The sequence below is a fragment of the Stenella coeruleoalba genome (genome assembly GCF_951394435.1).
Source record: "Stenella coeruleoalba genome assembly, chromosome: 16".
NCBI classification, from domain to species: Eukaryota; Metazoa; Chordata; class Mammalia; order Artiodactyla; family Delphinidae; genus Stenella; species Stenella coeruleoalba.
Genome location: NC_137162.1, coordinates 9,592,065 through 9,606,014, shown reverse-complemented (window position 1 = coordinate 9,606,014; position 13,950 = coordinate 9,592,065). Strand labels below are relative to the sequence as shown.

Sequence of the window (13,950 nt, the reverse complement as noted above, 5' to 3'; positions counted from 1 at the left end):
GGTGAGGATGCTCTGGGAAACTGACAGCACCCAAATGTACCAGAGACTGATCTGCAAATGAGGAGTCTAGCCTGTCAACGTCCAGGAGCCTCTAGGACGTAAGGGACGGTACTTGGGTTAGGACAAGAGACGGAAGACACGTGCTCTGGTATTGGCTCCGAGCCCTCGGCAAGTCGCTGAGCCATGTGGCTATGGAGGAGGACTCAAGCTTCTCGAGATGGGGAGCCGATCTGTCTGACTCAGCTGCCCAGGTGCCCAGCACCTGACAGGTCCTGCTGAAATTGTCATGGAGTGAAATCCACGTGGTGAGGATCACGTGAGAGGCTGGATGAGGAAGCTCTGAGGTACTAATTGTAAAACGTTGGCCCCTGCTTGGGGCACCCCCATCCTGGTACCCAGGTGCCTGAAAACCACCTTGAAATCAGAAGGATGCTCGCTGAGTGTGGAAGGTGAGCCCTGGATGCAGGACGGATGCTTCTTGCAGGCGGTGACAGCACCTGGAGGGTGGCCCCGCTGCACCCCTGCGGGTAGAGCCTGGAGGGGGCTGGCCCACGTGGGCGTGTCTGCCCTGAACTGTGCGGAGGGGATTGGCTGCATTCTAGCTGCCACTCTGCTTTCTCCAAACTCCTTGTCGGCGCCTTCTCTTATATGGTGTCACTCTGGACATCCAGCTAATCAGGTCCCAGCTGTGTTCAATTCCTTGTGTTCTGGACCATCTCTACATAGGTATATATGTGTATGTAAATATATATGTGTTTATGTGTGTTTACGTTTATATATAATTATTGTACCCCAAATAAGCTCATACTATATTCCTTAATTTGCTCAGGTATTTTTATAAATTTATTTATTTTATTTATTTATTTTTGGCTGCATTGGGTCTTCATTGCTACGCGCAGGCTTTCTCTAGTTGCGGCGAGCGGGGGCTACTCTTTGTTGCGGCACGCGGACTTTCCATCGCGGTGGCTTCTCTTGTTGCGGAGCACGGGCTCCAGGCGCACGGGCTTCAGTAGTTGTGGCACGTGGGCTCCGCAGTTGCGGCTCGTGGGCTCTAGAGCATAGGCTCAGTAGTTGTGGCGCACGGGCTTAGTTGCTCCATGGCATGTGGTATCTTCCCCGACCAGGGCTCAAACCCGTGTCCCCTACACTGGCAGGCGGATTCTTAGCCACCGCACCACCAGGGAAGTCCCTGATTTGCTGTTTTTCTACTTACCACTTAGCTCGGAACTCTCCTGACTGTACTTGCAAACCCACCCACCCTCATTAACAGTATGCGGTTCTGAGGGAGGGTTTGTTACTTGCCAGGTCCTAGAAAAAGCCCCGGTGGTTGTGGCCAAACATTACTGCTCTCTTTGAGTTTCTGCATCCTCTCCTTTTGTTTTTCTGTCTCTTTTACCACTTAGGCTTTATAGGTGCTATTTATCTGCCTATCTTTTTCTTGCTAGCATCCATAAATATCCAGTTAGATTTTTAAGAATCTGAGTTGAAAGATTCCAATGTAAGTTATTCAACCAAGCCGTCAGGCTACAAAGATGAGATTTCAGGAGTATCAGCGTGAAGGTCAGGACATAAAAGGGCCATCTGGGTCCCTTCTCTCTTTATTTCTCCTGAGACTTGATTCAGTCTGGCCTTTCTCCAGGAAGGCATAACACGATGCGGTTACAAATCTGTGGAATCACGAGTCCGGAGCCCATTCAGCGTTGATTCTTCACTGCCTGCAATGAGGCCCGCAGCCAGTAGAGTCACTTCTCTTTTGTGAAGTTTCTGGTGTCATTGCAGTTAAGTCAGTTTCAGAGCTAACTCTGTGTGTGTGTGTGTGTGTGTGTGTGTGTGTGTGTGTGTGGCGGGGGGGGTTCATCGGGCACACGCGTACACACACGTGCGTAGTGCCACACCGAGCCCTCACCCCTGTCCCTGGCAGACGGGGGTTGTGTGCACCTTGAGGGAAGGATGAGGGCCGGCTCAGTGTGACTCTGAGAGTGTCCACATTCTCATGGATGCACTTGTGTCCACGGACCTCCTGGCAGGACAGCCATCCCGTTCTGTGTGTGGCCTCCAGACTCTCTTTCATGCCCAACTCCGTAGGCAAGACCAAATAAAATAGAAGACTTAACTTGCTAGCAAATCACATTCCCCCAAATTTCTAATGGTTAGAAGCCAAGGGCAGACTTGGAGCCGTAATAATATGAAGGAAGTATTATCCTTCCAGTTATTTCCCCACTTACTGGACAAACAATCCAAGGGCCTGGGATGTCGAGTGACTTGCCTAAGGTCACACAGTTACAGTGAGTGACGTAGTTACAGTGTCGTGAGAGCTGATGGACTGAATACCATCCATTTCCAACTTCTGATTTCTTTGGGGGACATTCTGTCTCCCCCATTCCATTGGGTCTGGATGGGTTGCTTATTTATCAGGGTTCCCTACCCTCTTCTAGCTAAATGATGGGCATGCGATCCAAGGTGGGCCAATTGGACTCTCCTCCCTATCTCTTCAAATCTGACTCCTCAGCCACCATAGCATTTCTGTATAAATTCCATTTTTTAGTTATTGAGTCGGTTCCTGTTTCTTGCAACTATAGTCAATTTACAACTGGCCATCACCAGGTCTGTGGGACTCCTCTATATATGTATAGTCTTTCCCTTTGTGATTGCATTTCTCTTGCTGGGGCAGCAGCCTAACCCAGAGGTGGCCAGTGAGTTGATGGCCAGTGTCTTTTGAACCCTGCTGACGTCTCAATGTAGCCACCAAGTGAAAGCTACTTGAATCTGAAAATGGACCTGGCTTATAGCCCGACAGACGCTAGGTGCCAAGAATCTTGGGATACGTGTGTTAGCATCTATGTTGATTTTCCCCAGAGTGTCAGGCTGAAAATCCTAGCTGCCTGGCTTGCCAGAGCTGGCTCTGTGTTCATGAGAGACAGCACCTGACCGTGGGCCCCTCAGTCACCTGACAGTCCAAGAAGCATCCCAGCCAGCCTTTGGTTGTGTTGAAATCACGTTCTCCCTTTACCTATATACTGAGGAGCGGTTGCTGAGCAAATCCCTTTTCTGTGTCCGGGATGGGCAAATTAAAGTGAAACACCCTTTTCAGTCGGCCCGAGAAAATGACCAGTCCGGCCAAGTTGTTTTAGGCAGGAGGGAAGCATGTGTGTGTGTGTTTGGGGCAGAGACAGCTTTTCTTGACACGGCTCTCACAGCAGAATGTTCTGATGAGTAGAATTTAGTGCACATCAGTTTCAAAGATACCTGCTCACTCACAAATCCATCAGACTCTTACGTGAGCTGCAGAGATGAACGAGACGTCTGATCTCTCGAGAGCTCAGGTTCGTTCCCGGAAGGTCTCCCTCTGCCTTCGGGCGGGACGGTGGTCTTCTGACCTGGAGGATTCGAGCCGTCCTCCCTGAGTCGGGGCTTTGGGCCAGCGCTCTGCCTTTCCCTTGGTTTGTCTTCAAGGAGGGGGTGGGTAGGAGGAGAAGGGGCTCACTTCTCGCTCAGGTGGTCCCTCCACGAGGAGCTCAGAGGCTGGGGCTCGTGTCCTGGGAAGCCCCCCACCTCTCAAGTGCCTGCACTGTGTCCTTTCACTCTTGGTGGGTGGTGACAAGAACCTATGTCCCCCGAATCACTTTCACAGTGGGGACTGTACACTGGAATTCTGAGGAATTGATCTGGAAATTGATACGCACGTGGAAACGTCCCCTCCACTTTAGCAACGCTTAATCACACAGGGTGTCTTGATAATCAGGTAACCTGTAAGTATAGGTAACTTTAGATTTCCAGGGTGGGAGGAACATTATATTTAGAAAAGAAAGCTGTTATCTGGAGTCAGTGTTTCCTGCAGGCAAGCCCAGTTCTATAGAACGGCTGCCACGAATGGGCTGGTGGCCTTGGGAATCACTTTAGCTCTCCAGGGCTCAGTTTCCTCACCTGTTTAAAAAGACGTGATAAGAGTGTTGGAGCAGGAAGGAGTCTCTAAGTTTTCTACCAGCTTCAAAGTTGGAAGATTCTGTGGTCTCTAAAATGTATTCTCCCAAGCCCTTGAATTAGCTCTAGTAAAACTTAAGCAAAATGTAACCGTTTAATGATGTGCTGGAAAACTGCGTTCATAGTTCTTCTCTATTAAAAGGTTCTGACGTTTTATTTATAGATACACATTCACACGTGTATTTGTATATATATGTATGTATGTGTATATATTATAATATGTTAATTATATTATATTATATATTATACTAATATCATACTATGTTATATTATTATTATATTATGTGAGTGATCTTATACTACTTTGTTGTTGTCGTTTATAGAAGTAAAACACAAACATATTTAAACCAAATCAAAAACATAGGTGAATAGGCCTCGGGGTTCTACATTCTGCCGGCTGTCTTGCTTTGGGGACAGCTGCCATAAAATACTGTTTTGACACAGTATGCCGTCTATAGAGGGACCGTATTCGTTGTTGTGCAGAGAAGTTTCCAAGCTGTGCTCTGTGGGCTTCAGCACTCTATAGAGATTCTCCAGAATCTGAGAAAAGTGTTTGAAAAGATATTTAGAAACTTTACCAGCGCACCGGGGAGCTTGGTAGACCTCAGGTCTCAGCAGGCAGCACAGCGTGTCCGCACTCGGTTACACATTTCCATCTTCCTTTCTCTGTACACACGCACTGTGTGGAGTTGGATGCCACCAGCATATGGTCCTGTGCTGATAGATTAATTTGGTTTTGCCCGGTTAGGTAGCTCTCCTGTCTTGTCTGCCTTATTAAAGAATGTTCCATGGTCACAGGACAAGCTGTTAAAAACAGGTGTTGTTTGTGGTTAACTCATCGGTGAGTATCGGGACTTTTCTTTTCTTTTTTTTTCTGGCTGCACTGTGCAGCTTTTGCAGGATCCTAGCTCCCCGGCCAGGGCTCGCACCCGGGCCCACTGCAGTGGAAGCACGGAGTCCTAACCACGGGCCCTCCAGGGAAGTCCCTGGGACTTTTCTTAATAATGTGCAGCCAGGAGAGGAATCAACAGATCTAATGCTGCAGTTGGCATCCCCGACCCTCAGGGTCAGATTTTCAAGTTCATCAAAATAGCTTAATTGTTCTCAATAATAGACTTTATAATTAGAATATATTATCCCTTGAGCTTACAAAATAAGTGAAATACTACTTGTCTCTATGCATAGGAATTTCATGGAAGATTCATTTGGAAAAACAGTTCTGTTGCTGAAAAGGTTTGGAAGCCACTGATGTAGTAAGACAGCACAGATCTTAGAGGCAGACCGTTCTAGACATGAGCCCTGCTTTCCCTGGCTTACTAACTGGATGGCCTCAGCGAAGTCATTTGCCTCTCTAAACCATAGTTGTGTCTTCTGTAAAATGGGCCTGCTCTCCAGCAGCAGGATGTTTTTGCAGATTGTAGAGAAATGTACAGATGGCCTAGTCCAGTGCCTGACACATAACAAAGAGCTCAGCATATGATAGTTATTAGAACGCTCTTCATGCTAGGAATTAAAGTCATTATAGTTCATGCCTGGCCATTAAGAGGTATGTCTTTACACTGTGGAAGTGCATATACCTTACCGTATTTGCATGTATTTACATATTTCCTTATTTGGAGAACCTAGATATGCATATCCTGCTGAATATATTTCCCTACAATTTAGAGTCGTTTTGGCAGACTGTAATGGCACATCTCTCTTTCTAATACAGCTTCTTGGCAAATTAAATCAGTTACTTTTTCATTTTAAAAGTGTGGAGCCTTTGCAGAATAATTTCCTGTGCTTTAGGTTCTTTTGGTAGGAAAAAATAATCAAGCAGCCGATGGGAACTGCTTTTATGCATTGGGACTCTGAAATGCTGCTTTATTTTTATGTCCAGGCTCTGTGGGGGGACTGCAGAAATCCCTGCTCTTGGGAATGTTTTTGAGCCCCCTGAGAAACTGAATAGGGAGAAAAGAGCTAACTTAAAAAGCTGCTATCCGCCTCCTCTAATTAGCTTGCTCTCCGCTCCTGGGAGAGGGAGTGAAAATATGAAAACAATGCAGGAAGTGCTGGAAGTGAATGGCATTCTAGGGGTCCGTGGTAGCCTCTGATGCTTTGATGCAGAAAAGTTCACGGTAAACAAGGCAAGGAACCACACAGGGGCTTGGTGTACCCTTGCCCTTCTCACGCACTGCGTCCTGCACGGGGCCGTGGGGAACGGTGGTCCTTTCCAAGCAGGTGTGCCAGCTGGGCAGCTGCAAGCAGGGGAGACCTCATTGGAATTCAGCAGCTTGAATCCACAAGCGTCCGGCCCTCCCTGTCGCTTGCTTGTGCTCTTGGGAAAGATCAGGGGCCCTTTGTGCTCTAAAGCCACACATCACCAGGGCCCGGGGATGCAGAAGCCATGGGAAGAGCACAGAGTCTCTCCCTCAGTATCTCTGCTGGAGGCTGGGGAAGCTCTCACAACATTTGTGGCTGGCGGTGCAGCTAACCTTTTCGTGACATCTTAAAAAGATTCAGATCCCAGAGATACCAGCAAAGGAATTAGGGGTGGGAATTGGGGCGACAGAAGCTGTTCTTCAGCGGAGATGGCTTTTGCCTCCTGGTGGACATGGCCCCCGGTGGAATGGGCCCGGTGGATGTGGACAACGGTGACCGGCAGTGGGGACTCCAGTCTGCAGGTCCTTCAAGGAAACTCAGGAAAGAGGCAAGTTGTCTCCGTGTATCTCTTCAGCATTGCCCCTGACGTGTGTGAAGCTGGGGGCCAGGGCGACACCCGGGGCCCACCACACAGATCCAAGCTCCTCTTTCTCTTTGATGCTCGGTTGCATAACTTCCTTGTGTTTTTCATACCCGTAAACAGATTCTGCAAAACGTCAGGCACCTAGATCTGTTGTTGTCCAGGCGTGGATCTTAAATTTCCCCCCTAGACAAAAGCTAAGTCTGTTAATATTAACGTGTGTTTGTAAAAGTCAGCATGGCCTCTGTCGTGTTTGTATGAATTCAGTCTTTACTAATGAAATCTAATAGTATGCAGGCTTCGGCTCATTGGATCCCATCAAAAGCAGCTCTGATGTTTCTGTTCGTCTCTTTGTCCCTGGAGGGCTGTGTGGCAGGTTGGAGGAGCCAGGGTCCTTGAAAGGATGGGGGTGGGGGAATCTTTGGCTCTGACAAAGTGAGTCTCTGACAAACAAGTTGTAAAAACATCGATGTAGATTTCCTGAAGGAGAACTCACCAAATGGCCTTTTTTTCCTGTCCTGCCTGACTGTGGAGGGATTGGTTTGTCGTGGTGTTCTCTGCCGGCTGGCAGATGGTCTTTAGAAGATGCTGACTTCTGCAGAGGACACTGGTCCTTTGATATCTTGGTGCTCTGCGCTGTGAGCGTTTCACGTTCCATACACACCTGATGCGTCACCCCCTGATTATACATCTTCTGCCAAATCGCCGGCTGGGTCGCTCGTGCCAGCAGCCATCCTAAGTATCCACCCTCTTGATAATCACCTTCCTTGTTGCAAGTAAGTGAGTGGCATCTTGATCTATTTAAAGTATCCCAAGACGGAAATGAGCCCACGTGATGCTGCTGCTGCTTGCACGCCGGCATCCTCAGAGTGTGGTGGGGCTGGGACCATGGACCCCTGTGCATCCTGAGCATGTAAGGAGCTGCACTCCAGCCTGAGGACACATGCCTGGCTCAGTGATTTGGGGGTGCCTCATCCTTTCTGGCTTGAAATTGAGTCCTCAGTGGAAGCAGGGTGATGGAGGAGGACTGTCTGCTCTGGATTTTCTCGAGCCCAGGATAAGGCTTTAGTTCGGTGAGTGGCATCCCCTTGTTCCTGGGTGGGGGGCGTCCTCTGGATGGAGTTTCAGTTCATCTCTCTGGCTGAAGAATCTTCCTTGAGAGGAGACTTTGCTGCAGACCAGCGAGGGCCATTTTCACACTCTTGGGATCAGCAGGGGGGCCGTGCTTTGTGTTTTAGTCTGACATGTCCTCCACCTGACCTGCCAGCTCTCATTCATTCATGTATTCACTTACCAGATGTTTAGGCTGGGGATGCAGTGATAAACAAAAAAAACACAAAACAAAACAAAACAGGCTGTCCTCTTGGCCTTTCAGCTCAATAGAAGGGAAAGATCATTAACATGATTAGAAAGTGACTAAATCTATAATAACAGGTTTTGTGCTACGAAAGAAAGGCAGTGGGAGAGAATGATGGGATGAGGGGGAGAGAGACCTAATGAGATTTTGTCTTGTGGAGTGAGGGTCCTATGGGTGTGTTGGAATCACAGAGTGTCCCTGGGAATGCTTCCATATCATTTTGCCTGAATTGTTGCCAAAATAACACGAGCCAACGTTGATCAAAAGATTCCACTGTTTGTATTTGCCACTAAGGCCAGAAATACGTATTTTGTGTAGAGCTGAGTTCAAAGACTCCATCATTTGGGCGCAAAGCTGGTGATAACGAGTTTCACTCCTGGGAATCACGCTGAGAAGTGACTTTGCTCACGGCTGGCCTCGGACCGTTTAATTGGGCAGTGAGACTGGTTGCACCGGTCCTGGGAGGGGTCATTAGGCCGTGCACAGCTCCCCAGCACTGGCCCCTCGGAGCCAACGCAGCCCCGGCCACTGTCTAACCTGCTCTCCACCCCCTCTCTCTCCATCAGGAGTTCTGACTCTGAAGAAGCATTTGAGACCCCGGAGTCAACGACCCCCGTCAAAGCTCCACCGGCCCCACCTCCGCCACCCTCTGAAGTCGTTCCAGAACCCGAGGTCAGCGCTCCGCCTCCCCCAGAAGAACCAGGTAACCAAGGATCAGGCGCCCCTGGGGGAGGCCTGGGGACAGCCCTGCGGCTGAGCCCCAGGAAGACTCAACAGCGGCTCCTCGGGGGACCCGGCTGGAGGAGGGCACACACCCCGGGGGGCTGGAGGAGGGCACACACCCCGGGGGGCTGGAGCTCCTTAGATTGTCACCAGCCTCTGGGGCCTCTCAGCTCCGGGCTTGGTTTGATGTGGTGTAAACTAAGGGTGCGGAGATACAGTGGGCTATTTTGTGTCTGCTTTGCAGAAGTTTAGGGGAGGCCTCTGGGGAAACCATGCATTTAACTCTGGGTGCCTTTCAGCTGACGTCCAGAACTGGGTTTGTGCGGGTCATGGAATTCTCTGGTGCAATCTTAGATTCTGACATTTGGCCCCTTGCTCCCATAAGAGTACTGGTTCTGGATCGCCCATGTGAACCTGCATTTTTATTAAAAACGTTGCCCCTGTGGGCTTGGGGATGATAATTAGTAAATGGGCAAGAAGAGAAAATGATGGATGGCTGCGTCTGTGCAGGGATGACTCCTTTATTCCTCATTAACTTCAAATTATCCAGATTTCTTATCACTTTCCCACACCCCCTAGTGTGACTTAGAACTTAGAACAAAGACCTTTATGTACCTTTCAGATGTGGTGACTACTGCGATTGGGAGGATGGGGAAGGCTAGGACAGACCTCCTGTCCCAGCCCCCAGCCTGCCCAACTGGCTGGAGTCCTCTGTGTGCTGCCTTCAGTTACACCAGCAGGGGTGGGACCACCTCAAGCATTAAAGTTTAACATGAGGCCTGGAAGGAGATGGGGATTGCTAGGAATGGCCTCACAAGCTGGTCAGGGGGCCAGGTGGTCTCAGAAATGGCCGTACAGGCCAATCAGGGGGCCAGGTAGTACCGTCTTCAGAGCCGGACAGCCTCAGCTGGACCCTGAACTTCAGAGGGCCCCATTCTGGCCTTCCTGGGGCCACAGCCCTCGCAGCGAGATAAGTCTGCAGAGCCAAACTCCTCCTGTCCGTGTTCTGGATACCTGGGGGCAGCCACTTCCTGGGCCCACCCCGTCCCCATCTCCTGGCCCGTCTTCCCAAGGCTGACTGTGCCCACGTTTGCCCCCTTCAGCCAAGGAGATGCCAAGGATGGGGCTGTGACTTACAGGTGGGTTGTCCACACACCTGTGCTCGAGGCTGCCCCTGGTGAGAGATGGAGGTTGGGGAGAGAAGGAACAGGCCAGGGGCCCGGCCTCCATTTGTACTCTCGCCCTGGCCAGGAGCCAGGTGAACTGCAAAATAAAAAACGATTTTGACCTTAATGTTGGTTTTAGAAAGAAATGGATGGGATTCTTTCTAGCTGCTCTGGCTTCAAGCTGGCCATAGTTTTAGGGCAGATACTCCTGGAGCTTTGTTCCTAAGCAAATGTGCTCCATGGTGCTGGGGGAAGAGGAGAGATACCTTTGCTGGTGTCTGATAAATGCAGTTTTCATATTCTCCCCTTTTGACAGCTTATCAGTTAGTAGTACCTGATGCTGCAAAGTTCGTTTAGGCACTGAGCTCTGAGAGGGTAATTATTGGAATTTATTTGATTTTAAGGTGGGGAAGACGCAGGAAGGGCTGCTTACATTTCTCAGGGAGTCGTTTGCACCCCAACTTTCTTTCATATAATAAAGAACGTAAAAATTCCATTTCCTATAATATTGTAAAAAATTCGCCCCAAGGTTTTAATGGAAAGTGGCTGAATGACAAACACATTTTAATCCTTAGGTCAAATGTGCAATTAAGAATAAATTATCCTTATGGGTATAATAAGTTCATGCCTACACATGTGTGGGATACCTTAGGAAAGATGTCAGAAGAAGAATGAAGGCCGAGGACAGTGCGTGGTCCACCCCCAAGCGCCACGCAGAGTCCAGAGGACGGTCATTGCTGTGGGCACGTGTGCGTCCTGTGGGATTTCCAGTCACATAGCGCTTCTGGGGTTGGTTTGCCACCTCTGTTCTTTTCTTCAGCCTGTCTTTGTTCCTTCTTCCTGACTTCTCTTTCAACAAAGCAAAGAACAATCTCCATTCTTAAACACGCACCCACACGCGTGCACAACACTCACCTCTTGCTCGGATGGTAGTTTTTGAAAGAATGAACACTATGGAGAGGATTAAGAGAGATCCCCCAGTGGAAGGGGTTGGAGCCGTGAATTGCCATGAGTCACAGCCCCATGGAACTTTTGATTACCCTGGCTGGAGTCTGACTTTATGCTTCTCCTCCTCCCAGTGAAGCTACATGTATGCGGATTATACAATAAGGACACTTACGGTCGGGATTGTGTCTGCCTAAAGCCCCCCTGTCTTGGGCTGTACAAAGATCCAGCTGATTTGTCACACTCATTAGAAAAGTCTGCTGGTCCCTTCTGTGGACAGCATGGGACGGTACAGATTAAAGGGGCGCTGTGCTTGCTTGTGGAGGTGGCTAGAGGAGAAGAAAGCTTCCTTCTGGGAACCGAGGGAGAGAGAGGGCAAGAGAGGAAAATCTGCTGTTTGGTTTTTGCCTCTGCAGAGCGCCTGCGCTGTTGCTAAAGGTGCCAGAAGAACCCCAGGAAATAATAGACGAGACCTTTGGCTGTGAATAAAGACGTGATGTTTCCTCCTGGAAACTTAATTTTACAAAATAATCTGTCACCTTACCTTGGGTGCTGCCAGCGTGATTGTGCTGCACGGGACAGGATAATGGGTGAGATGTGACTGGCCCCCATGTGTCTGCCGCTCGTCTGGGCTGTGCCAGGGTGTGGCTTATCTGAGCCCAGTTTTTTTTCTTTTTTTTTTCTTAATAACTGACCTAAGATTTTTTTAATGATTGTATGATTTTACTAGTTATTAGGTAAATATACATTCCAGAGGCTCTTAGCATTTACCATTGATTAACATAGTCTAACGAGGGATGGTCACTCAAGGCTTTATGACTTTTATTTCAATGGCTTTATAATTCTTGCATAGTTGGTTAAAACTGATGGTTTAGCTCATGATACAAAAACATGTAACTGCCTATGTGGATTAGTCATTAAATCTTATTTTCAGCGAGGACATGATTTTACCTTAGGTTGCTACGTTATAGACAGATTAACTAAAAAATAAAAGTGAAATTAACCTCTTTAATTGAAAAGAAACGGGAGAAAATTAATTTGAAAAGTTACGTGCACCCCATTGTTCATAGCAGCACTATTTACAATAGCCAAGACATGGAAGCAAACCAAGTCCATCGACAGATGAATGGACGGAGAAGATGCAGTGCATATATATACACAGTGGAATACCACCCAGCCATTAAAAAAGAACGAAATAATGCCATTTGCAGCAACATGGACGCACCCAGAGACCATCATATTAAGTGATGTAAGCCAGACGGAGAAAGACAAACATCATATAATATCACTTATATGTGGAATTCCAAAAAAAATGATACAAATGAACTTATTTACAAAACAGAAATAGACCCACAGACATAAGAAACAAACCTACGGTTACCAGAGGGGATAGCGGGGGAGTGGGAGGTAAATTAGGAGTTTGGGATTAGCATAAACACTCTACTGAGTGCAAAATAGTTAAACAGGGACCTACTGTAGAGCACAGGGAACTATTTTCAGTGTCTTGCAATAACCTATAATGGAAAAGAATCTGAAAAAGAAGAAAAAAAAAATATATATATATAACTAAATCACTTTCTGAGCCGTTTTCTTATCTGTAAAATGAAGCAGGTGACCCGTGAGTCCTCTGAGATCCTTCCCACTCCGACGTTTCATGGTTCTGTGATCAGGACGCGTGGCTGCATTATTAGAACTCAAAACTGACCACTGAAGGACATAATTAAACGTCACATAATTAAATCATAGCTCCATTTCATGTCTGCCATGTGCCAGTCCTGTGCCAGGTTCTTAGCAAGTTTCATCCCATCTCAGGCAAGGGGAGGAGCCCCAGTGCTCACAGCATCCCTGTACTGGGCATCTCGTCACCTGCTTGCCAGTGAGATGTGGGGCTTCTGGACCTTGACCTTGGTCTCAAAACAAGTGAGGGGCTGTGGGATCAGAATCCCCGCTTCTCGACTCCCTTCCATTTGGAAATCAAGTTGCTCTCTGTGCAGGCGAGATGAACCGGTACATCCGAGGCAGAGGGTAGGCCATGCGGTTGCCAGGTGGGTGGCAAGTAGATGGTCAGTGAGGAAAGCCCGTCTATGAGACCAGGGGCGGGTTTCCATCCTACAGTTGCCCTCCCTCTGGAGACACGGTTCCGCGTGGGGGAAGCGCTGTTTGCTCATTGTCGCTGGGAGGATGCCCAGCACGGGGAAGGCCGGTGTGGGGGACCTTGGAGGTGACCGGAGCCGCCCGTGCCCTACTTGGCCTCGACCTTTCCTCACTGCTCCGCGGGGAGGGTGGCCTCGTTGAGGCTCCAGTTGTGCTCCACGTGGCCGTGTGTGGACTGCTGTCTGCAGATTGACCCAGAAGGGAGCTTACTGCACCCAGGGGCTTCTGTTTTCACGTCTCAGGACTCAGTCTCCATACATATCGTCACTTTCATCTCCTCTGAGGTTGAAGTGCAGGGTGCCCGCCGCAGAGAGACAGGAAGCCTCCTGGTATCAGGCGAGGAGGCATCTGAGAGCTCGGCCAGGCGAGAGCCCTTCCCGTCCTGGGGCAGGGGCACAGGGAGTGGGGTCACGGTGGCGTGTGTAAGAGTTGGGGCCCACGGCTGCTGTTTCCTGGCACTGCTGTACCCGGGACTAGGTGCTTACGTGCTCCTCCTGTTTCATCCTCACAAGAATGCTTGATTTATGGTTGAGGCTCAGAGGAGTTGAATAACCTGCCAGGGGTGGCCCTGGGCACCTTGGGGGGCACACCAAGAACCTGGTAGGGCCCTGAGCCTTTGGACTCACATTGTCTGCCCTTAATGACCTCGCTGGAGGATCTTGACTGCACTCAACGTCCAGCTCAGGTGGATCCAACCTGTTTTCACAGAGAATTTCTCCATCTGCAAACAGTCACCCCAGTCGATAGCTGTCGTGACCCACAGAGCCTCAAGCAGGGCTGCTCCTCAGCCTTTGGGAGCTGAAGGCAGGTTTGAGAGCATAGATGTGGGAGAGCAAGGCAGGTACCCAGGAAGCAGCGGGCACAGACCTGCCAGGTATGGAGGTCCTCGGGACCCAGCAGGG

At 49.1% G+C, this 13,950-nt stretch overlaps 1 protein-coding gene across 3 annotated transcripts in view; it reads left to right on the top strand.

Moving 5' to 3' along the window:
• TACC2 (transforming acidic coiled-coil containing protein 2) overlaps positions 1-13,950 on the top strand; it is a 169,341-nt gene that overhangs the window by 111,637 nt on the left and 43,754 nt on the right. For all 3 annotated transcript variants that reach the window (XM_079899174.1, XM_079899175.1, XM_079899173.1), the window contains one exon: positions 8,627-8,763. In XM_079899174.1, the coding sequence (XP_079755300.1) occupies positions 8,627-8,763 (137 nt within the window). The remainder of the gene's footprint in view (positions 1-8,626; positions 8,764-13,950) is intronic.